A 25,627-nucleotide genomic window follows, 5' to 3' on the forward strand; every position below is an offset into this window, starting at 1 on the left:
GAACCTCAACACCACTGTCTTAAATTTTTCGCTTATGGTTGTGGAAAGGAAAGTTCTTAGCAACTGAAATCTATTCAATATTATTATGTTGGATCTTATAACTATTTTGACATGAATGGATGCAAAGATTTGTACATATAATTGTCAGAAACAGATATTTGTGAGCAACGTGGCAGAGGTGGAGGGATTAGGTTGGAAAAATAGGCTTCCACTGCTGATGACCTTGACAAAGTACTGAGAAAGCTAAAAATAATACACACTGTGGTGGGAAAGAGCTTGGTGTTTTGGAATTAAACCCTATAGAGGAAGCTGGGAAAAGAGGATAATTGCCCCCACCACTCTGTTGGGAAACTGTGTACATGCAGCTACTCACACAGAGTCAATTAAGGTTTGGCAGACAGCCAAAAGGCCATGTGAAGGAGTAAGTCTGCCTGGTGATACAGAGGCATGGAGACAGCTCCATGATTGGTCAAGCTCTCTCAAGGGAGTGATAATTAATGGCCTACTAACTGGAATGTGTTAGTTCGTAGTTCAGGAGTTCATGATAATTAATGGTCTACTAACTGGAATGCGTTAGTTCAGTGGTTCAGTGTGTCAGTTTAGGAATTGTGAGTCATGTCAGAGAGAGTTAGCTAAAGATCTGTGTTCTGTTCCTGTAAATAGTCCACTGTATATAATAAACACCTAACTACAAGTTCCTGGTTCCTGCTTCGTCTATTTGTCTGCAGCCAAGTTGCCAATTGCTTCCGTGGATTCTGCATTTACTCTGCTAGGTCTGGCTAAGGTCCTGCAACTAGTCATAAAGTTGTGAAACACCAGTAGGTTTTGCCAATATACTCTAAATTGGAAATGGCAAAAGGAAAAAGCTCAATGTTAAAAGTACCCAGCCAGACTGCAATACAAGAGAATTTAAAATATGAATTGTTTGATTTGCTTTTTTATATTATAATTTTGAGCCGATAAAGGAAGAAGTTAACAAAACAGCTTCTCAAATTCTTAAAAATACTGATGCACTTTCAGAGGCTGGGAGACAATTAAAAGAGGTGAATGCACAAACCACCAAGGTGGGAATGGTAGACAAACGAGGTCTGAGGAAAATACAAGGGAAAGTAAGAATAGTCAAAGACAAAAAATGGAATTCCATGTGAAATGATTTGGTAGGTCCTGACTGATGAAGATGGTACCATGTGTGAAATGATTTGGGAGGGTTTGACTGTGCTGGAGAAGAAACAGGAAGGGAGGGCAAAAGGTTTACGAGGCTATCTTATGTGGTGGCAATGTAAAATTATTAAAAAGGCCTGGGAAAAGACATATAAAGATTTGAAGAAAAAGTGGGAAATGATTGTTGTTAAAAAAAATTGAAGTTATGATATTGAGATGTACAGGACTTGATGGACCGTTTGAGCGAAAAACTTGGCTCCAATATGCGAGACTGGATGCCAGGCTAAGACCAGCCAACCACTATGGAAGGAAGAAGTCTTGGCCAAAAAAGATAATGAAGAAGATTGGCAAAATAAATTACAGAACTATGCAGGACAAATTATTATAAAAAAGGGCAACTGTTCAATGAATATTTTTAAAGCTTTGTGTATAGATTCTTACATGAGACAGAATAATTGCCACACACAGGAAGAACAAATATATAGTTTGAGTTGCTCACTTGTCCTTTTATAAATCATTTACTGTGTCAACACAACTAGAAGTTATTAATATTGCAGTTGTTGTACAAGCGTCTATTATTATGACCAGAATGTAATGGAAATTTAAAAGGTTTTGAAACACAGAAATAAAGCAAATAATCAATCCATGAATTCTGTCAAGATCTGGCAGACTGCCGGCTTAGAAGAGAAGAGTTTGGATTTGATATTGCGCTTTATCACTACCCGAAGGAGTCTCAAAGCGGCTAACATTCTCCTTTCCCTTCCTCCCCCACAACAAACACTCTGTGAGGTGAGTGGGGTTGAGAGACTTCAAAGAAGTGTGACTGGCCCAAGGTCACCCAGCAGCTGCATGTGGAGGAGCGGAGATGCGAACCTGGTTCACCAGATTAGGAGTCTACCACTCTTAACCACTACAGCACACTGGCTTAGGTAATCAGCATGTAGTGGTTGTAATTGCAAGAAGATTTATTTCATACAGTCATTAACCTCGGAGCCGTGCACACTAGCGGCTGCTCTTCAGAGAGTTGACCTTCATCTAGCCCGCTATCACTGTGCTGATAAGGTACATTCTCTTCTCCTGAGAAGAGGCGTTTTAGCCCACTGCTGTGAAAAATGCAAGTCTGAAATTATGGACTTGGAATATTAATGGGATGAACGATAAAAAAAACACAATGAAATTGAATATTATTTGAAGAGGAAGAATTTGGACATTATTTGTTTGCAAGAGACTCATCTGGCGAGAAGACATAGAAAGGTGTTAATTAATAAAAAACTAGGAAACGAATTTATTTCATCAGACAGAAGCAAGAAGAGAGGGGTGGTGCTGTATATAAAAAATAAATTGGAAGCTCAGCAGATTTTTAAAGATGAGGAAGGTAGAGTTATTGCAGATCAAGTCAAATGGCAAGGCAAAAAATTGATAATAGTTGGAGTCTATGCACCTAAGGGGGGACACGGGTGGCACTGTGGGTAAAACCTCAGCGCCTAGGACTTGCCAATCGCATGGTCGGCAGTTCGAATCCCCACGGCGGGGTGAGCTCCCGTCTTTCGGTCCCAGCTCCTGCCCACCTAGCAGTTCGAAAGCACCCCTAAGTGCAAGTAGATAAATAGGTACCGCTTTCTAGCGGGAAGGTAAACGGCGTTCCGTGTGCTGCTCTGGTGCCGGTTCGCCGGAGCAGCTTCGTCACGCTGGCCACGTGACCCGGAAGTGTCTGCGGACAGTGCTGGCTCCCGGCCTCTAGAGTGAGATCAGCGCACAAGACTGGCCTGTACGGGCAGGGGTACCTGTACCTTTACCTTTACCTATGCACCTAATGGTAATAAAACTGATTTTTATAAAGAGTTGAAGGAAAAGTTATTTGAATTTATGGACCAGAAAATCATAATAATGGGTGATATGAATGGAGTGGTGTCAATGGAAATGGATAGATTAAGAGTAAGTGGGAAAGTTAAGGAAGGGAAATTACCCAAGACTTTTTTTTTCAATGATTGAGAATTGTAACTTGATAGATATTTGGAGACTAAGAAACCCATTAGAAAAACAATTCACTTATCATTCAGAAGCAAATCAGTCAATGTCAAGAATTTATCAGGTATGGAGCAAATTAACACCAAGAAATACAGCCAAAAGTACTTTCGGATCATAATGCAATAAAGTGTGTTATAAAAGGAATAGAAGAAAAATCCTTTTGATGGAGAATAAATGAGAGTCTTTTGGGTGACCAGAAATAATAGAAAAGGCACGTAAGAATTTAACGGACTATTTTGTGAACTGTAATAAGGGTAGAAAAATTAGTACAGTATGGGATGCCAGCAAAGCGGTGATGTGAGGTTTTTTTTTATTCAGCAGAATACGATTAAGAACAAATTAAGAGAAAAAGGGAGGAAAGAAATTCTAAAACAAATAATGGAAAATGAGAAGAATTTAATTAAAAAAACCAAACAATTTGAAAATAAAGCAAAATATTAAAATATTACAAACTCAATTTGCAATGATAATAAATAAAGAAGTAGAATGGAATATTAAAAGAATGAGACAGAAAAATTTTGAATTTGCAAATAAGTCTGGAAAATGGCTGGCATGCCAAATTAAGAAAAGAAAGGAACAGAATACAATTAATAAAATTATAGTGGATGGAAAAGAAACAGACAATCCAAAAGAAATTAGAAAAGGATTTGTAGACTTTTATAGACATTTATATAAAAGAACTGAGAAAAGTGATATTAAAAAAATAGAAGAATTCCTGAGGGAAAAGGAGGTGCAAAAAATCCCGACTGATAAAAAAGACAGACTGAATGACCCAATTGAAGTAGAGGAAATTAAAGAATTTAATGATCGTTGAAGAATTGATGCTTTTGAATTATGGTGCTGGAGGAGACTCTTGAGAGTCCCATGGACTGCAAGAAGATCAAACCTCTCCATTCTTAAGGAAATCAGGCCTGAATGCTCACTGGAAGGACAGATCGTGAAGCTGAGGCTCCAGTACTTTGGCCACCTCATGAGAAGAGAAGACTCCCTGGAAAAGACCCTGATGTTGGGAAAGATGGAGGGCCCAAGGAGAAGGGGACGACAGAGGACGAGATGGTGGGACAGTGTTCTCGAAGCTACCAGCATGAGTTTGACCAAACTGCGGGAGGCAGTGGAAGACAGGATTGCCTGGCGTGCTCTGGTCCATGGGGTCACGAAGAGCTGGACATGACTAAACGACTAAAAAAAACAAAATTAAAGAAGCCAAAAAACAATTGAAAAGTGGGAAGACACCGGGACCGGATGGATTCACTGCAAGATACTATAAAGAAATGAAACATATCCTACTTGTGCCAATGAAAGAAGTTATGAACAATATATTAAAGAAAGGAGAATTACCTGAAACATGGAAAGAAGCATATATTACATTTATTCCGAAGCAAGACTCTGATTTAACACAAGTAAAGAATTATCGGCCAATTTCGCTGTTGAATAATGATTATAAATTATTTGCAAGCATATTAGCGAGCAGGATGAAAAAAATACTGAAAGAAATTATACATAAAGATCAGGCAGGTTTTCTTCCTGGCAGACAGATGAAAGATAACATAAGGAATATAGTGAATATAATTCAATACCTGACAGCCAGGAATGAAAAACAAGCAATGTTAATTTTTGTGGATGCGGAAAAGGCCTTTGATAATATATCTTGGGAATTTATGCTAAAAAATTTGGAACTTATGGATATGGGTCAATTCTTCTTAAATGGTTTAAAAGCTATATATACTGATCAGAAAGCAAAATTGATTGTAAATAATATAACAACAGAAAATATTGTAATTGCTAAAGGCACAAGACAAGGATGTCCCCTTTCTCCATTATTATTCATATCCGTAGACAACTGGATCAAGGCGGGTCAGGACTGCTGATCCTTTTAGATTTGTCAGCAGCCTTTGACATGGTCGATCATGATCTGCTGGACCACCGCCTCGCAGACATGGGGATACAGGGCATAGCCCGTAACTGGTTGTGCTCTTTTATCTCTGGTTGGGGACAGAGGGTGGCACTAGGGAGGGAAATGTCGTCGCGCCACTCCTTGGTGTGTGGAGTGCCGCAGGGCGCAATTCTCTCCCCAATGCTTTTTAACATCTTTATGCGCCCCCTTGCCCACATTATCCGGAGCTTTGGGCTGGGCTGCCACCAATATGCTGATGACACTCAGCTCTATCTGCTGATGGATGGCCACACCGACTCAGCCCCGAACACACTGACCAGTGCTTGGAAGCTGTGGCTGGATGGTTTCGTGGGAGCCGATTGAAACTAAATCCTTCGAAGACAGAGGTCCTATGGCTAGGTCGGGATGGCATGGGGATGAGGGACCAACTCCCTTCTCTTGCGGGGGCCCAATTAGTGCCATTGCCTTCCGTTAAGAGTTTGGGTGTAATCCTTGACGCCTCCCTTTCCATGGAGGCGCAAGTTACAGCAACAGCCAAGGCGACATTTTCCACCTTCGCCGCATCAAGCAGTTGGTCCCTTACCTTTCCCGCCCCGCCCTGGCCACAGTGATCCATGCGACGGTCATCTCCAGGCTTGACTACTGTAATTCGCTCTACGCAGGGCTGCCCTTGAAGCTGACCCAGAAACTCCAGCGGGTACAGAATGCTGCAGCGAGGCTCCTCACGGGGTCTCTGCCATGGGAACATATCCACTCAGTGCTTTTCAAGCTGCACTGGCTCCCGGTGGAGTACAGGGTCAGATTTAAGGTGCTGCTTTTGACCTTTAAAACCCTTCACGGCCTAGGACCCTTGTACCTACGGGACCGCCTCTCCTGGTATGCCCCACGGAGAGCCTCAAGGTCCATAAATAACAACACCCTCGAGGTCCCGGGCCCTAAGGAAGTTAGATTGGCTTCAACCAGAGCCAGGGCCTTTTCAACTCTGGCTCCGGCCTGGTGGAACGCTCTGCCTCATGAGACCAGGGCCCTGCGGGATCTGATTTCTTTCTGCAGGGCCTGTGAGACAGAGTTGTTCCGCCTGGCCTTTGGCTTGGAGCCAATTTGATTCCCTCCCTCCCTCTCTTTCTTTTTTCTTTTCCTTCTCCTCCTGCGATGAGGCTACATTTTAATATTTTAATGTTCCATTATTTTAATGTTGTATTTTATTTTTGTTTTTAAGTTGTAATCATTCATCTTGTTTTTATTATTGCTTGTAAGCCACTCTGAGCCCGGCCTTGGCTGGGGAGGGCGGGGTATAAATAAAGAATTATTATTATTATTATTATTATTATTATTATTATTATATCGGTACTGGAAGTACTTCTAAGATCGATAAGGAAAAATGAGCAGATAAAGGGTGTTACAGTCGGTCGGAATGAATATAAGGTAAAAGCCTTTGCCGATGACTTGGTATTAACAATTGAAGAACCACCAACAAGTATCAATGAAGTAATTGAGGAAATAGAGCAGTTCGGTCAAGTGGCGGGTTTTAAACTGAATAAAAGGAAAACTAAGATAATGGTTAAAAACATGGAACAGGAATTGGTTGAAACATTGCAACAACAGATAGGTATAGAAGTGGTTAAAAAAGTTAAATACTTAGGAATTTGGTTAACTCCTAAAAATATTGATCTGTTTCAAAATAATTATACACCAATGTGGAATAATGTTAAAAGGGATCTAGAGGTATGGGGAAGGTTGAAACTATCATTTTGGGGAAGGATATCAGCAATAAAGATGAACGTGCTACCAAAGATGTTATTTCTGTTTCAGACAATTCCATAATCAAAGGGGCAGCAATATTTAAAGAGTGGCAGAAGATAATTTCAAGATATATCTGGCAGGGTAAGAAGCCGAGAATACAATATAAGTTATTAACAGATGCAAAAGAAAGAGGAGGCTTTGCCCTGCCGGACTTGAAATTATATTATGAAGCATCGTGCCTCTGTTGGTTGAAGGAGTGGATGAAATTGGAAAATACAGAATTGTTGGATTTAGCAGGCCATGATAATAGATTTGGTTGGAATGCATATTTATGGTATGGTAAAAAAAGGTCCATAAAGGATTTGGAAACCACATATTTCGAAGATCTCTTATTGAAATTTGGGATAGGTATAAAAACCTGCTGGAACAAAAAACACCACATTGGTTGTCTCCATTAGAAATGATGTGTGTAAAAAAGGTCAATATGAGCGGGAAGTGGATAACATATGGGAAATTGGTAATTAGAGAAGGAGGAAAATGGAAATTGAAACCATATGAGGAAGTGAAAGAGTATGTTAATGATTGGTTACATTATCATCAGATTAATGAAGTATTTAAACAAGATATTAAAGAAAAGGGCTTTTGTGAAAAAGAATCAAGGTTTCAACAAGAAATATTGAATAATGATTTTAAAATTCTGTCCAAAATGTACAAATTACTGCTTGAATGGCACTTGAAAGACAAGGAGGTAAAATCAGTTATGATTCATTGGGCAAAAGACTTTGGTTATAATATACTGTTAAATGAATGGGTCAAATTATGGAAAGAGGGTCTGAGATTTACTGCATGCAATGCACTAAAAGAAAATGTCATGAAGATGATGTACAGATGGTACATCACACCAGTAAAGTTAGCAAAAACGTATAAAGTTAGTAACAAATGCTGGAAATGTAAAGAAAAAGAAGGATCATTTTATCATATGTGGTGGGAATGTAAAAAAGGTGAAATGCTTCTGGGAGATGATGAGTTGAAAAAAATGTTGAAATATACTTTTATTAAGAAACCAGAAGCATTTCCCTTGGGTATAGTTGGAAATGATATAAACAGGAAAGACTGTAAGCTTTTTTTATATGCAGTAACAGCAGCAAGAATATTATTGGCCCAAAAATGGAGGCAAGAAGAATTGCCAACATTAGAAGAATGGAGGATGAAACTAATGGACTACGCAGAACTAGACAAGCTAACAGGAAGGATCCGAGACCGATGGGACCAGAGGTTTACCGAAGACTGGACTAAATTTATGGGGTATTTGAAAAGTATCTGTGACGATCAGATTACGTTTGTAGGATTACAAGAAGTTCTGTGAGGAGTAATTTAAGAAATATTGTAAAAATGGAAAGGGAGAAATGATTTGTTAGAAAATGTAAAGGCAATATTAAGTTAAGAATTGCAGGAGAAATAATTAAGACGGAGGATTATCAGAGGTGCTGAAGGAAGTCCAAATAAGGATATGTGTATAAAAATTTGTGTGGTATGTCTTTAAAGTTTTGTACGCTAAAAACTAATTAAAAAATATTTTAAAAAAGAAAAGAAAAATGCAAGTCTTTCTCTGCCTCTTTTGACTGACTGCCCCCTCACCCACGCGGACTGCTCATCTTGACTGTGGGAAGTCCTGTCCATGACAAATTCTAGCACACGGGGGCCATTTTATCTAAATTATATAATTAGGTATTTGAACAATAGGTATTAATAATTGTATTATAAATTGGTATTGTTATAATGAGGCTATTATTGGATCGTAATTGCAAAGTAATAAAAATTATTATTAAAAGAAAAGAAATATCCCTGAACATATGAGAAAATAAAAACTGGGATACAGCAATGCTTGAGTGTCTACCAAACACAGTAGGTCAATTAGAGGCATTAGAAAAAGACACACCTTCCAAAAATGGAATAAAACAAAGACCATTGGATGTACTTCTAGATAAGTTTTTAAAGCTTCAAAAATAAAACAGTAATAACTTTTGGAAAAAAATAAGTAGTATACAAGATCTGAAATAAACAGCATGCCAACATGTGGCATGCTGATTGGCTATGATGAGCAGCCAATCAGGAAATGGTATAGCCTAAAGGGGAGGAGTTCTGGAATGCCTGACATCACAAGGGAGGTGGTTTTTAGCCAGTGGGAGGATGAAACAACCTTAAGAAGAAATTAAAGGAGAGAAAAGATTATTCCATGACAACACCAAGGTATCCAAACAGAAATAAGTCTGATGGGTGGACTACTTTCCTTACAAGCTATGATATTTGCAGGGTCTCATTCCAGGGCCAAAAGGTCACTAAGAGGGAAAATGATAAGCAGGTTTATAAAACTTCAGATAGTTTTTCTCTTTTGAATATTAGAATCCAGGGTCATCCAATGAAACAGAGTGGTGGTATATTCTAGGGCTGTGTACAGGTGCCCTGCTCTGATTCATGGTCCCAGGTTGTAAATCCAGATCCAGATCATGATCCAGAACATGATCCAGAAAATACAGTTCTTGAAAAAACTCATTTACTTGCATATCAAGGGCTGCTAGATCAGATGGCTTTGAAACGGGATTAGACAATGTAGCCTTATGAGGCTTTGCCCTCGGGTGGGAAAAATATTGCGCCCGGGAAAGGGAAGTGGGAGTCAACAGACACTCAAGGAATAGTTTCAGAGAAAAAGCTTTTTATTTCTACCATCCATGAACTGGTAGAAGGAGCAAGTGTGATAGTTCACAAAAGCATGCACAAGTTCACAGTCATGTGCACAAGCATATATACCCCTTTCCAGTTCCCTCCCCCTTTCTCCTCCTTCTTCCAGAGTCCTGCCCCATGAGTTCCTCTGAGCATGAACAGAAAGCTGTCTTGGGACTATTCCCAGGAAAGGGGGGGGGCGGTGAGAAGCCAAGGGGTTTTCAGCATGTTCAGATGTGTTACAACTAGAATGAGATAAGATTCGTTTCTCAGGCCTGAGTATTCTTGGCAATGACAGAGCCTATTCATTAGCCTTTAAAAGTAACATTTTGCCTATGCACAGCATCTTGTGAGAATAAGCAGAGACAAGCAGAGAAAAGCTGTTTTGGATTTTTAGAAGACAAAAGGAGTTTTGGACAGTTTTGAGGCCTGGGGTGATTATTGAAGCCTGGGGTGATTTCAGACAGGATTTGGGCATCCTGTCCCTTCATTCCCCCCTGTTTGTTTTGGGAGCTGGGAGCTGCTTGCAACTGTTGCTAGGTCAGCTGTCACCACACCAAGCGTGTCAGGCATGCAGTCAGATTGCAACCAAAAGATAAGTTCCTGGCGTGTACTCAGGTGTAACGGTTTGGGCTGGGAACGTACATGTCAAATTGTCACTGGCGCTCTTTGACACAAAGCCAGCCAGTAATTCGGTGAACCTAGCCTTTCGTGCACAGGGTTATTACCAAGTTGGTGCTGTGGTTCAACGGGGGCTTTAGTTAAGTTCTGGAGGTTCTGGAGGCTCTGGGTGGAGCTCTACCAGGTGGCAAGATAATGAAAGGAGGCCGGGGCATGATTTCCCTGATTGAACAACCCACACAAATACCCTCCTCTGCAGGGGTGTTATAAAGCTATCCAGGGGCTCTGCAACCTTCTATAAAAATCAGTTATGCAAAAGGAAAGAAAAGAAAATGAGAAAATGTCCTCTTTCAATCCATGCTGGATTCTTGAGCCATGCAAAGCGTCCAGGGGTGATGCAGGAAGGCAGGGTGGTCATCTCACGGGCGTCAGGCGTCTGGTGGGCGTTGGGCGTCTTGGGTCCCTTCCAACAATGCTGGGGCGATGTCTGGGCGTCTGGGTCCAATCTGGGTCCTCATCAGCTGGTGTTCGAGCAAAGGCACAAGGCTTTCTGGCAAAGGCTCACCTGTTAAGAGAAGAGATAACAAAGACGGCAGCGATTGCACAGAACAAATTGATAGATAACATTTGCACATAAGGTATATTAACTCAAAAGGGTATGCTTGGCAGGAAACCTCGCAAGGGGTTAACAGTTCTGTTCCTTGGGTTAAGTTTTGCCAGCTGAGATTTTTTTTTTTAATTCACAGAAAGCATTCACTTGCTTTTACAACAGTCCTCTTCTTTCTTTAAGCCACAGCATCAGATGTCAGGCTGCGTCTTGGCAAAACACACACAAAATGGCACACCTGGAGAGCCTGGATAACAACTTCCCTCTGCTTCTTTTCCAGGACCAACACATGATCTCCAAAGTCTTGTTAGATTCAAGTGGATTTATATGCGTCCAACTGAGACCGGATCTAGTACTCCATCTTTTCTGATGACCAGGAGGTAGTTGTATAATTAAATGAATATATCTTCCATTAAGGGTGGGGAAGATGTGGCCCTGTGATGGAGGAAGTTGACACCCAGGAACATAGGACACCTCATAGGTCCCACATTATTATTAAATGGTGAACATCTTACTGGAGTCCTGTAAGCTAGATGTCCAGGAGTCAAGGGAGAGGAATAGGATGCAAAATGAGAATGTGCTATATTACCTAAAACAATTTTTAAAAATGCCTTGGAATCCATATGGAACATCCTTTTGGCTTAAAAACTGAGATTGATCCAGCAAAAGAAAATGGAAGATGTTTCAGTTATATTGGACTGAACAACATCTTTATGTTGGATTTAATAATAATAATAATAATAATAATAATAATAATAATAATAATACTACAGTGGTACCTCGGGTTAAGTACTTAACTTGTTCCGGAGGTCCGTTCTTAACCTGAAACTCTTCTTAACCTGAAGCACCACTTCAGCTTCAAACTATCTTCAGCTGCTGCCGCGCTGCCTGAGCACAATTTTTGTTCTCATCCTAATCCGAGGTAATATTTCTGGGTTAGCGGAGTCTGTAACCTGAAGCGTATGTAACCTGAAGCATATGCAACCCGAGGTACCACTTTAATAAATTTTATTCATACCCCGCCCTCCCCAGCCAGAGCTGGGCTCAGGGTGGCTAACACCAGTAAAATTACAATAAAAACATAATGGGGGGGACAAAAAAACCCAAAGTTATAATAAGTTTAAAATGCAGCCTCATTTTAATAGTAACCCATAGATCAAAACCATAAGGGGAGGGAAACATAAGGGTCAGACTGAGTCCAAACCAAAGGCCAGGCGGAACAGCTCTGTCTTGCAGGCCCTGCGGAAAGATGTCAAGTCCCGCAGGGCCCTAGTCTCTTGTGACAGAGTGTTCCACCAAGTCGGGGCCAGTACTGAAAAGGCCCTGGCGTTAGTTGCGACCAATCTAACCACCTTGCAACCTGGGACCTGCAAAAAGTTGTCATTTGTGGACCTTAAGGTCCTCCGCGTGGCATACCAGGTGAGGCGGTCCCGTAGGTACATCGGTCCTAGGCTGCATAGCTAACTCCAGGAACTGGAGGTCTGTATACAGCACAGTCATAACTGCATAGGGCTTTAAAGGTCAAAACCAGCACCTTAAACCTGACCCTGTACTCCACCGGGAGCCAGTGCAGTTGGTAAAGCACTGAACGAATGTGATCCCATGGCAGGGATCCTGTAAGGAGCCTTGCTACGGCATTCTGAACCTGCTGGATTTTCCGGGTCAGCTTCAAGGGCAGCCTTAACCACGTAGAGCGAGTTACAATAAATCCTTTACAATAATCAAGCCTGGAGGTGAACCGGCTCCCACGCAGCCATCCAGCCACAGCTTCCAAGCATCTGGTCAGTGTGTCCGGGGCTAAGTCAGGGCAGCCGTCCATCAACAGATAAAGCTGGGTGTTATCAGCATATTGATGACAACCCAACCCAATGCTCCGGACAATCTGGGCAAGGGGGCACATAAAGATATTGAAAAGCATTGGGGAAAGGATTGCTCCCTGTGGGACTCCACACACCAAGGAGTGCCGCGGCAACAACTCCCTCCCTAGTGCCACCCTCTGTCCCTGACCTGAGATAAAGGAGTGCAGTCATTGTCAGACTGTGCCCTGAATCCCCATGTCGGCAAGGCGGTGGTCCAAAAGTTCATGATCGACCATGTCAAAGGCTGCTGACAGATCTAAGAGAACCAGCAGTCCCGACCCGACTGACTGTCGCTGCTCTATACCTAATGTGCTCATAGTCTTATTCTCCATTTGTTGTTGTCTGATTCTTTGTTGTTGTTGCACAGACAAGACTGAGAGGATGGGGAAGCCAGCGCCTGCAAAGCCGGCAAAGCCGGCAAAGCCAGCAAAGCCTGCAAAGCCTGCAGCTCAAGCGGGAGCAGAACAACCAGGAACTGGAGGTCTGTATACAGCACAGTCATATGGGATGAAGTTTCTCTTAAAGTAGAGGAATGCACGGGAAAGGGAAGTTGATGGAGAGACAGGTAGAAAGTGGAACCAGACATATTGTGCCAGGGGAAAATGCAGGGAAAAGCCCACACAGCTCTTTGGGTGCCAGAGATCCACTAAGCCCCATAGAAACCCCAGGATTCAGCCCACTCTTGGCTGCTGGCTGTTGTGTTCCTTTACTGTGTGCAGACCGGAATGGCTCCACCATTAGGCAGAATGAGGCAGTTGACTCAGGTAGCAGGTGCTGGGGTGAGTAGAGATGTGTAGACCACACAAGCTGCACTGCACCTCCTCAGTTAGCCTGCTGCCCCATCAGCAGCATCAAAACAGAGCCCATGGCCAGCCCAGTAAAGTTTCTGTATGTGGAATTTGTCGGAGCCCCATACGACCCAGCTGTGATGGCTACTCCTCCAACGTATCTTCGGAACCCATCCAGGCTCTCCTCCGACGGTGATTAATGACCTAAGCCTTTGAATGAGACTTCAGGCATGCACTCCATTGCACAGAGTACCCAGACAGCAGCAGAAGCAGCCAGAAATATATGCTACATTGCTACTTTATTTCTAACTACGCAAGACAGAAAAGAATATGTGTCTGCTCTCCGTGAGAGACAGAAAAAAAGAAAAGGTCAAAGAAACAGGAAACCAATAACATCAACATCCGTCTCCCATCTCCCGTGAGACTTCCAACAGTCTGGAATGTCAACAGAGTCTTGTGACTCCAAGAACTGCACAGTGGCATAACTGAAACCTAACAGAATTATGTGTACAGAGGGAGTATCTTGTCCAGGGGCATTGGGTATAGGAGGTTCAAGGGGCTTCAGCCATGTAAACATGTTGAGGCAGAGGTCCAAACAAGCTGCAATATTGAGGGGCTCACATCCCCAACCATCGCTGGGCACCCTTTGTGTGCCCCACCCCTGCCCCTGCCCAGAAGACCAAGAGTCAAGAGGAGGCTGGGACAAGCGAGGGGATCTTCACCTTCTCTCCTCCCAAACTCCACTCAGCAGTCCAGGAGTCGAGAGGGGCCTGGGACAAGTGCCTTCACTCCTCCCAGCCTCTGTCTGGTATCCTGGCAGCCGGGAAGGGGCTGGGACGAGCGAGGGCAAAAATCGCCTTCTTTGCTCTGCCTCCTCCTCCCTGCCCTATGCCACACTTATACAAATTTCCACATTTACAAAAAGAAAACACCCAAATACATTTATTCATAAACACCCTTTCCCCCCTTCCAGGGTTCCTTCTAATTATTAACCTCCTACTGCTGCATATTCTAATTACTCCATATAAGTTACTCCATTTAAGTATAGCTTACTCCATATAATTTATTTCCTACTTTCTCCCAACTTAATTATATACTGCTGAATTTACTTTAATTCTACTAGCATTTTTATTTGCTAGTTATCAGAAAAGTTTCCTCCAGCACTTCCTGCTGGATACGAATAATGGAGGATGACAGAGACTGCTCGCTCTGAGCAGCCTGATTGCTGTGAGGATCGAAGAATGGGGCTCCGGCAAAGCACCTTCTCAAGAAGAGCCTGAAGGAAAAGTTCAGTTTCTGAAGGGTCCAGTGGTGTCAAAATATGCTCTCTGGATTCCCCCAAAGCTCCACAGGGAGCTGAGAAAGATCCCAGATTGAGGTCAGACACACAGCACAATTGAAGACCCACAGTAAGCTGCCTCTTGTGCCTCCATTGAAGCAGTGACATCTCCAAACAAAGGAATTTGGACCAATTCGACAAGGCAAGAAAAAGAATTTAAGGTAGTGTCAATAATACCATTGGATCCAGACTGGGGTGGCAAAGAGGAGCCCCCCCACCGGACGCGGGTGTTGATCTGCATGGAAAAAATATGCAGGGACTGAATTCAGAATGAGAATGAGAAGTACAGTCTAGTGATTATTTTTACAAGCATTCCAGGCGAAGAATTTTGATTAACTTGTGATTTCTCTAAAGCTCTGGATGCAGAATTTTTGTAACTTTATAAATATTTATGGCTATGGCTAAAGTAGGCATGAAAACACCTCCAGGCCCAACCAAAACACCAAGTCAGAGAAAAGGTTTAATTGTAGAAGGGGACACAAAGTCTGATTTGACAAGAATTTCATTAGAAATGAGAAAAGAGATGGGGGAGGCTATACAGAGACTAGGACAGAAGGCTGATTTTAATGTGCATGCATTTCAAAACCTATCAGCAGAAATTACAGAACTGTCACATAAAACTTCAGAATTAGAGAAAACAGTACAGGATTTAAAGCTGAATTCATCCAGCTTGGAGGAATCATCTAAGAAAGTACAAGGGGAGGTAAGAGAAACAAAGAGGGAGCAAGAAAGAATGAGGGAGGACACTGAAGCAATCAAATTGCTTTATGAACAGACTCTGGATGAGATCACAGTTTTGGAAGTACATCTAAAAGATTTGATTCTTAGTTTGAGATTTGCCAGAAGATACAGCGGTGGAATTAAGTGAAAGAATAATAAAAGAACTTGTGAATTTGATTGAAATGGATGAAGAAACTGTTAAAGTGGCACTGGATAAATCTTTTTCTGTAAAATCAAGATATGCTAAAGCAAAAAATATGTCAATTGATTGGGTTTCTTTTTTCAATTCAAAGCAATTTAAAGACAGAATAATACAGAAGCATTTCCAGAAAAATCTCAGTTTGATGACCAGAGAATAATAATTTTGAAATAAATCCCAATGAGACTGCTATGGAAAGGAGCAAATTACAAACATCTGACAAACACACCGTGATAAAACAAAATCGCTTTTCATTGGGAATACCCTGATAGAGTCTCCTTTACATTTAAAGGGAGAAAGCAGAGATGTAGAGATTCCACAGAAGCAGATAAATTCTGGAGAAAGAATTAGCAGGAAAAGAATTAGCAGGAGAAAGAGCATTTGGTTTGGAGCCACAACATGAAGAAGAATCAACAGAGGGGGAGAAGAGAGATTAATAAATAAAGGAGAAAATGGCATTGATAATCTTAATTTGGAATGTAAATGGACTCAATAATAAAACAAGGAATGGGATTGAACATGTGGTAAAAATAAATAAATTTGAACGTGATTTGCTCTCAGGAATTGCATATTGCGATGAAACACAGAAGAATTCTGATCAATAAAAGGTTATTGAAATGACTTTGTAGCCTCTGACTGTACAAAGAAAAGAGGCATAGTAATGTATACAAAAACCAGAATTAGATCCAAAACAATTATTTAAAGATGAGTAAGGAAGAATACTGATAATACAGATAACATCACAAGCAGAGAGAAAAAAATAATATTAATAGATGTAGATGCACGAAATGACAAAAAATCTGACTTTCAAAAGAGACGAGGAAATCTTATTTGAATATATGAATGAAAAGATAATTTTGATGGTAGATATGAATGGTGTAGCTTCCCTGGAATGGGACAGGACTATAAGAAGAAGCGATACAAAAGAAGGGAAGCTACCTAAGGCCTTTTTCAGATGACAGAAAACCTAAGTCTAATTGATATGTGGAGAGAGAAACACCCACTGGACAGACAATTTACATTTTACTTCTTTGAGAATAATTCAGCGAGTTGAACAGACTCTGTATGGACCTCCAGAGATATGTACACTAAGGTAAAAAAAGGTAGAAATTTTACCGAGGACATTATCAGATCACAACTCTATTATTATAGAAATAAGAACAGAGCAAAATTGCTGATTCAGACTAAATGAGAATTTATTAAATGATCAATAAATATTAGAAAAGGGGGGATATCAAGAGATTATTTTTAAATCAATCTGAATCAGGAGACAAATTGAAAGTGGTATGGGATGCAAGTAAAGGAGTCGATAAGGATTATTTTTTTTTTAAAGAAGTGGTTTAATAGCTGCCTCTTTCAGTGGGTCTGAGAAGGCTCCCTCACAGAGAGAAGCATTCACCACCCCATGGAGCCCATCACCCAGCCCTTCACGGCTCACTTTTATGAGCCAGGATGGACAAGGATCAAGGAGACAGGTTGTTCGTTTCACTTGTCCAAGCAGCCTGTCCACATCCTCGGAGGTAACAGGTTGGATGAGCAAGTAAAAAGGATGAGCAAGTAAAATCCTCAGTGATACACTGGGCAACTCATATCAGTCATAATATAGACATGGAAGCATGGGAATGATTGTGGAGTATGGATATAAAATTCACAACATGCTATGGTTTAAAAGAAAATTATATGAAAATGGTATATTGTTGGTATCTAACAGTGAGTAAACTGGCAAAAATGTGTAAATGTATAAATCTTGGAAATGTAACAAGAAAGAAGGTTCTTTTTCTCATATGTGGTGGTCTTGTAGTAAGGTTAAAGCTTACAGGGAAATGATCTACAATTAATTGAAATGGATGTTCAAAATAACTTTTGTAAAAAAACAAACCCAGAAACTTTTCTTTCTTCCTTCCTTCCTCCCTTCCTTCCTTCCTTCCAAATATATATTTTTATTAAAGATTTCTTGGTTAACAAAAGTATGTGCAATGTCTCTTATTTTTCAAGTTACATTTTCTACAGATCAGTTTTGTTTGTTGAGACATTTGTGTTGCATTAGGAAGAAAAGGGGGTAAGAGGTGGAGGGGGGAATGGTGAGTCAGGTGGGGTCAGGTGCCAATGTTTCACCTCAGATCGTATAAATCTTTCGCCTTTTGAAGCTTTTCTTTTGGGAATTATAGAGACAGAACTACCCAAATTGTATAGAAATACATTTATGTATGCTACTACAGCAGGAAGAATGCTACTTGCCCCAAAGTGGAAAGAAGCAGAAGTCTCAGGAAAGGAGAAACGGCTATAAAAACGTATGGAATATATGTGAGCATTAAATGCCCATTTGCAGATAGTAAATTCAGTCCTTTACAGCAGAATGCAGAAGAAGCAACTGTGGTTGGAATAGTAACACCAAAGGTTTTATTTGTAAAGCAAATAACAAAACAACAAGAGGACACTCACATCCATCTTCTTCAGCAGAGGAGCAGAGAGAGAGAGCAGAGAGAGGGAGGAGACATTTAAATAGTTCCCATACTCCTACATTAATTAAGTAATTAAAGGCAACCTGCAACATTGTGCAATGTGATAATGAGATATTACAATACTAACAATATGCATAAATGGCAAAAGTTACGGGAAGAATAAGAAATCGAGATAAGAAACTTTTTATACTGATGGCTAAAGCAGAATTGTCTTTCTTCAAGCATCTGGTTTTCAGAAGTTTTTAACCTTCATGAAATCTCCCACGGGTGAATACATTGTCGTATTTATGATGATCCTCTTTACTATGTTGACACTGCTGATTTTCCTGCTATGTAAGTACATAATTGGCATACTTTGCTACTACTGTGTTGGGCTTTGCTTGAATGCCAATAATATTTCCAAAAAGAGACGGCATGATCCACCTTCCATTTAGCCCTTTCATCTCTCTTTGATTTCCGGGGATGAGTTACAGCTGTCACCCATTGAAAGCAATGGCACAGCACTGTTTTGTTCTCCCAGAATGAGTTCCAGCACTTGGAACAAACACATAGACTAACAAGTCTCTGGGACACCCTGGGCAATTCCCTTTCCCAGTTGCCATTCTCTGCTCCTTTCCCAACTAATCCTCATTTGCTGGGGGAGAGCCCCCATTCCTGATCCTCGCCACCCTGCCTTCTGCCAGGGCTCCAGTCCCCTGAAGGAAAGTGCTTGGGGAATACAGGCTGCAGAGGATAAGGCCATGGCCAAAGTGGGTGGGTCCAGAGCTTACCTAAATATCTAGATATATGCAGGGCCTTTTTCAGCTGGAATTCATCAGGACCCTGTTCTGGCCCCTCTCAGGTGGGCTCTGTTGCCATTTTAAGAGAAGAAGGGAGGCATTCATGCTGAGTTCCAGCACCTCTTTTTGTAGAAAAATAGCACTGGATAGATGAGCCCTTGACCTATTTGCACACCTAATTCATTTTTAAAGGGCACTCAAAAGTAAGCAAATCTCGAGTGGAGGGAATCAAATGATCCAACATTTTGCATAGTTTAAGCATGTGGCAGAGCATGAGGCAGCCTGGCAAATGCAAGACTGTAGGACAAAGAGGAAAGGTCTATCTAGACAACCAAAAATCTAAAGCTCTCAAAGGAAGGCCAAACCATCTAATGACAGAAGTAACAGGCCAAATTGAAACAGGACTTCAGATCAGCAGGGCAGCCGCTGTTAAGGGCCGAGACCAGAAAATAATAATAAATGTCATAGCCATGGTTTTGTTGATTTTATTTCTTATCTGCGTTACAAGTCAGCAATTTAAATTCAATATTAAAAGCAGTTTGAAACCAAGTATCCCCTCCCCCAGACAGTCAGACATTTTAATCATGTCTTTTCTACCTACCTCCTCCTTAGATCAAAAGGAAGTAAAAAAAAGAGACGAGTTTCAAATGGCAATGGATATCATTCGGACCTTTGTTGTTGGGCTTGATACAATCCATGAAGACAAGGATGGTAAGCATTTTTTTATGCACATCCTCACTTTTGCTAGACCTTGTTTAATTTAAACAGGCGTCAATTCCTGTAGTTCACTTTGGGATTCATATTGTGTAAGCAATACATTTATTCAATGAAACTCATCACCCAATAGAGTTTATCACTTTTTCACTGCTCAGCAGGAAGAAAAGCAGATGGTTGTGATTCTCACATCCCCCCACTAGAAATGCTGTTCTTTCTCATCAAACTGTAATTCACAATGTTTGTGCTGCTGCAAGATTTTAGTACTAGCACAAGGGAACTTTGCCCCCCCTTCACCCTGCATGCCATCACCAAAGCTGCTCTGCAGGGTGGGGAACAGATTGGAGGGAAAGGGGCGGAAGATTGCATTGCGCAAGGAGAAATTCCTGCACTGACATAATGTCCTCCTTAGAATTATGTGGAATGCAACCCAGTATTCATCAGAAAAAGCGTTTTGGCGCCTCTATTTTCTTAGATCTCACAAAGCATAATAGAAAACTGCAAAGTATTCTTTGTATATTCGGCTTTACTGTGGGACTCGAGGTGGGAATTGTTTTGTGACCCAGTGATTCCCAGCAGAAAAGGAGGACATAGGAAGGGAGCATTAGAGATACTTCATGAGCCACTTATAATATGAGAATAGGATAGTGGATTGCATGGGTCTTTGGTCTGATCCAGCTGCAGGGGTCTTCTGAGGCTTTTCATTGGTGATCTCAGCCACAGAGAATCAAGTCTGTCCTCATATTCATAAGAACCCGATCCTTGAGCTCTGCTTCTTGTTTCAAGCTAGAGATTTTGAAAATGTTTGAAAATGGTTTCTTAATATTTGCAGATTGTTATTTCAGATACTATTTTGCCTTGAACTATTTCAAATCTTTTAGACTTCGGAATACTTGCTGTAGCTCAAAACAAATCAGAGGAAATGCGGTATATTGCCAACAAAAATGATGAACTGCAAAAAGAAATTGGTAAGATACCTTACAATGCTGAAGAATTGTAGTACAGTGGGAACCTGCCCTGATTCTGCCCCAGCTGAAAGCCCCTCCTCTAGCTGAATACTCTTAGAGCCAGAGCAGAGTGCTGCCCTCCTTTGCATCCAGCCACCCTAGGGAAACATCAGAGATATTCAGTTCAGTTCTCTTGAACTTTTGAATTGATTTAGCCTATATGGTTAGGAAAGAAAAGACTTTGCCATTATTTGCTGTAACAGAGACAATCAAAACAGGTCAGCTAAAAGACCTGTCCTTTATTATTTTCACCCATGAGAGCCCCGCCTCTGCAGAGACAATCAAAAGAGGTCAACTGAAAGGGCACTCAGGGCCAATTGTGTCCATGGCCCAAGCCAAGGCAGGGGGCCTTCTGGGTGGTTGCGCTCTTCTTATGGCACTCCCTCCCACCAGATGTCAAGGGGGGAAAAGAACTATCTTACTCGCAGAAGACATCTGAAGGCAGCCCTGTTCAGGCAAGTTTTAAATGGTTGGTGTTCAATTGTGTTTTATTTTTTTGAAATTCACCCAGAGTGGTTGGGGGCAACCCAGTGAGATGGGCAGCATATTAACAACAGCAACAACAACAACCACAACAACAACAACAGGCAGCATATTATTATTATTACTATTATTCGGATGTTCCAGAGATCAGTCAAAGCTCAGTAGGAGCACCTGTCAGAGCAGTTGGAAAATCCCCCAGAGCCATTTGGAAGCCCACTGGATCCATCCTGTCAGCTCAGGCAGGGAGACTGCTTGGCAGCATAGCGGGTGGTAAACCAGCAGAATCCCTCATCTGTCCCAGTTGCCCAATGCCAGGAACACACACTCTAGATTCCCCCCCCCCCCCCGCAACTGGACAGAGAGCCTGTAGAGAGAAAGAGAATTTTGATAAACCACAGCTACTCCCCCTTCCCAACCTTCAAGTCTGCCCTGATGCTGCCCTAAGTATCCAGGTGGAAACAAGTAGGTGAGGTTCTTGACTGTGCTCCCTGTTCCAGCTATGCCCACCCAGGTATTTACTGCAGCATCAACATGGGTTGAAGAGTTATTGTTTTTCTTGTTTTAAGATTTCTGAGCTTCCTAGATGAATATATGTTACCATGCGGCGACAGAAATGAATTTAACAAAAATAATTGAAATCTGCACAGGCATACAAGGTGGTTCCCATTAAATTCCCTATCTTGAATTTGAATATGAGGCTGAAATTGAATTCCCTATCTTGTTTTCTTTTTCTCTTCTTCCTCCATATCTGGCTTGACTCAAAGACCTCCTTATTGGTAACTTGGAAGGTGGTTGGATTATATATCAAAGGACAATGTATTTCCTTTCTCGTGACCAAGATTCATGGGCAGATTCCAAAAAAAAATGTGAGAGGGAAGGCGCCCAGCTCCTTTCTATGGAAACATATCAAGAACAGGTGAGCATCAAAGCCGAGTATTGAAAAGGTAGGGGATCTCCTTGAGTCAAAGGGCTCCTATCATCACTATCCATTTAAGAAGGTTACATCTACCTGTATGCAGCCAAGACAGCAACTCCATCAGTCAAGCCAAGGGTGGGTGGGGCAGGGAGCAGCTGCTACCATCTGGGGCTAACTAAGGTTTCTTGGAGCTGCTGAGCTCTAATAGAATGAAAATGGCAGTCCGGATGGAGATCTTCAAGGAGGAGGAGGAGGAGGTGTAGATACTTCGGAGGCATGTATCTCTTGGATTCTCTGTAAATTCTTCCTCTGCTTTTTGAGATGTATTGAGTGCTCAGAAAAAAATGGCTTCCCTCACCACGCTAACATGGCAGGAGAGTATCATGGAGATGACTCTAGAGGAGCTTGCAAGGTATATCCCTCTCCCAGCTCCTTAGCCCTGGCAGAGGGGCTACTGGGGTGCTGCAAGGCACAGACATGTGTGAGATCCCATCATCATGCCATCAAGCATACCACAACTGGACTGATTCCAGTGTCTCTGGAACCAACCATCAAACATGGATGCAGAAATTGGAGTATTTGACACACAGGTCACTGTCCTGCTAGGTGGTTCCAAGACCAACTGTTCTCTGGCACAGTCATTTAAAGTATCTGGAAATTATAACTCTGTGTCATGACTGGAACACATATGTAGCCAGACTCAGTGAGGGCAGGTGAAGTTCCCCTTCACTACAATATTTCCTCTTAGGGATGCTTCCTTGATTCCATCACCATCATCATCCATCATTATCGTCATTACCATCAGCATCATAATTTATATTAAGGGGAGAATATCACAACCACTATGCAAAATTATTATTGGTGATGGGAATACAATGTATAGTTTTGATCACTTCCCCCCAAAAATTTGGATTGCGTCTTCAAATGTGATACCTTGTCCTTTTAAAATGTGTTTGTTTTATGCCTGTTGAATTTCTGTAAAGGGCTATAGTCTCCCAGAGAAAGGGACATTGTCTTAAAAGATTTTATTTGTTCTTTCTCAACACCCCTACCCTAGTATTTTATAAACAGGCAAGTACAAAAGCGTAACAAGTTTTTTTGGTTTGGAGTCTTTAAAGACAACGCAAAGAAATGGAGATGGCTGGCAGGAATAGAGGCTTTAGTCACGTAAGTTTCTGCAGAAACATTTGTTAATGGGATGCATTCCAAAAAGTTCCAGATTCAGTTTACATAATTGATTCTTTCCCTCTCCAAATATCTTTTGCCATGCAATTTTCTCTACTACCAAAGATCTACATATGTACTCCTCCACATCATTGTCCAGGTGAGTGACTGGTGCTTCTCACTAGGTTGCAGAGGCAGAAAGGCTACTCTTCCTGCTTCTCTAACCTAATGAATGTGGTGATTCGGAAGAGGCTGAAGGCAGGCTTTTAAATGGTTGTGCTGATTAGCTCAGCTTCAAAAGGACTTGCAGGAACCTAAAGCTGAGCAACACTGTCAGCTGGCAGTTTAAGATAGTTCATGGTTCCCTTTAAGTATCTAACAACTCTTTTCAGCTTGTGTTGATGCATTGATAAGGTCAGAGAAGATCTCGCTCATCCACAGTTTGGTAGTAGAACAGGTAGTCCGGATTAACAGAGGGTCACCTTCTATTTGTGCAGTGTCTCCTGGTATAAAATCCATTGACATTCATCTCTATTGATGCACCCAATACCAACCACTAATCCTTTTTGGCAAAGGTATTGAGTAAACTTTACAAACGGGCCGTGGGGTTGTATAATACAAGCTGGGAAATTAAACCCTGTATGCCAGCGGTTCCCAGTTAACTAAGTACTGCAGACCCCTTCGTTTTCAAAAGCCACACCGTACCTTTGAACATTTTGATATCTCTGTAGTAGTTTTTGTTATGTGAATGACACCATGGAGCCCCTGGGTGGGTTGTCCGTGGACCACCAATTGGGAACCACTGCTGTTTGTGATCTTAGACTTGATCAAAGGGCAAATCTCACCCAAACATCTCATGGGAGTAAAAAACAACAACCACCTACTACACCATTACTAGTAATATCAATTTAATAGATTCACAGAGAGCTAAAAATGAGGGAGTTATAGAATACATTTATCACAGAATTTTAGTGCTGTGTAGTGGGACTTGATTCAGTACACAATGGACACTGGAGAATGCAAGTGACAATAAGTGTGAGGCTAGGGCAATACCTTTGTCAACTATGGGTAATTGATTAAAGTAAACTTAGAACCATTATGTTAGATTTAGATAAGATATATATTTGAGAGAAATGTCATTTCAATCAACCCTATAATGGCTTTGTGGTTATAGAATTAATTTTGTAATTCATTTGAGGACATAGCCATTTTTGTTTCTGTAGAGTGTCATTGCTCTCCTCATGCATGGGGTGGGTGATGGATGTGAGATGAGGTGGATGAAGACGGATGCAAATCTAACAAGGTTTTAATATGCTCAGAAAAATCACTACTGTGCTAACTCAGCTACTTGAGAGTAAGGATCTCTCAACACTCACAATGATCCAGAGCAGACCTGAGGAGGATGTGGGTGCATATGGAAAGAAGAGAGGGCCAGTTCTGTTGCAGAAATGGAAACCCTGGCAATAGCAGAAGTACTGCATTGGATACTGCCCAAACTAAACTGACTGACAGTTCTTGTGTGTACCACTGAGCCTTCCAAAGTGACACCCTCACTTTTTGTAGTTTCCTATGAGAAACCACTTCATGTGAAAAGAAAAGAGACAGTCTTGACCCACAGTTGTTGTTGTTTTCCTTACATGGTTAGAATTCTAAAATCTGGGGAGAAAAATCCATCCCAAATGTGGGTGGATGTTAAGAGAGAATGAGCTGGACATATTTTTAATGGTAGAAGGCACAGAGAGCGCATGAGGAAGTAGACATCCAATCTTGATTGCTCAGTGCTGCTCTTTTCTTTTCAGGTACTGGAAAAAAGGTGAGCCTAAAAACGAAGACAGAAACCACTGTGCTGCAATAGGCCTTAATTGCGACATGGATTGCTGGATAGCATTACACTGTGAGCAACGCATAGGGTACATTTGCAAGAAGGTGCCGAATGATGCTTGGCTCTAAGAAGACACTTTAAGATGAACGAAACTGGATCTCATGATCACTACACAAAAACAAAACCAGGAGACCACCCCACCTCACTGTTTTAATGCACAATCCACACTCTGCCATCTAGATTATAGGACTCTTTGGCGTCAGCACTCAAAAACACCTTGAAAAGACCTTATTCTGCAAGCTTAAACGTAGATGGCTACAAAAATAAAGAATGGAAGGGTCCAGTCATAGCCTGTTTTCTGTTTAATGTATTTATTTGCAATGCATACCAATATTTGTTTCCTTACTTTGTGTGTTTGATGCCCCATTGCCTCTTCTGATCTCCATGGTCGCTACCTTACAAGGCACCTAAGGACAACCCTGCATGCCAGCCAATGAGAATGGGGGCCACCCAGCACCTGGTGTCCCCTTCTAGCAGAATAATCACAAATATAATTTTGGCTTTATCACTGGGAAATTCCAGACCCATGACTCTCATATA

The 25,627-nt window shown here is 41.5% G+C and overlaps 1 protein-coding gene across 2 annotated transcripts; it reads left to right on the forward strand.

The window, feature by feature from the left end:
• Nucleotides 1-8,989: 8,989 nt before the first annotated feature.
• On the forward strand, nucleotides 8,990-25,376 carry LOC310742404 (CD209 antigen-like protein 2). Of its 2 annotated transcripts, none has more exons than XM_083571888.1 (9): nucleotides 8,990-9,076; nucleotides 11,056-11,155; nucleotides 13,002-13,115; nucleotides 18,365-18,475; nucleotides 19,534-19,632; nucleotides 20,517-20,603; nucleotides 21,890-22,041; nucleotides 23,099-23,208; nucleotides 25,005-25,376. In XM_083571888.1, exons 3-9 carry the CDS (start codon nucleotides 13,016-13,018, stop codon nucleotides 25,153-25,155), a joined length of 810 nt encoding a protein of 269 aa, XP_083428014.1. In that variant the 5' UTR covers nucleotides 8,990-9,076; nucleotides 11,056-11,155; nucleotides 13,002-13,015; the 3' UTR covers nucleotides 25,156-25,376. The 2 variants fall into 2 exon arrangements, with proteins under 2 accessions (XP_083428014.1, XP_083428015.1); XM_083571889.1 differs by having other exon boundaries at nucleotides 9,035-9,076; nucleotides 10,915-11,155.
• The last annotated feature ends 251 nt before the right edge of the window (nucleotides 25,377-25,627 follow it).

Source organism: Podarcis filfolensis (genome assembly GCF_964270895.1).
Source record: "Podarcis filfolensis genome assembly, chromosome: 9".
Lineage (NCBI taxonomy): Eukaryota > Metazoa > Chordata > Lepidosauria > Squamata > Lacertidae > Podarcis > Podarcis filfolensis.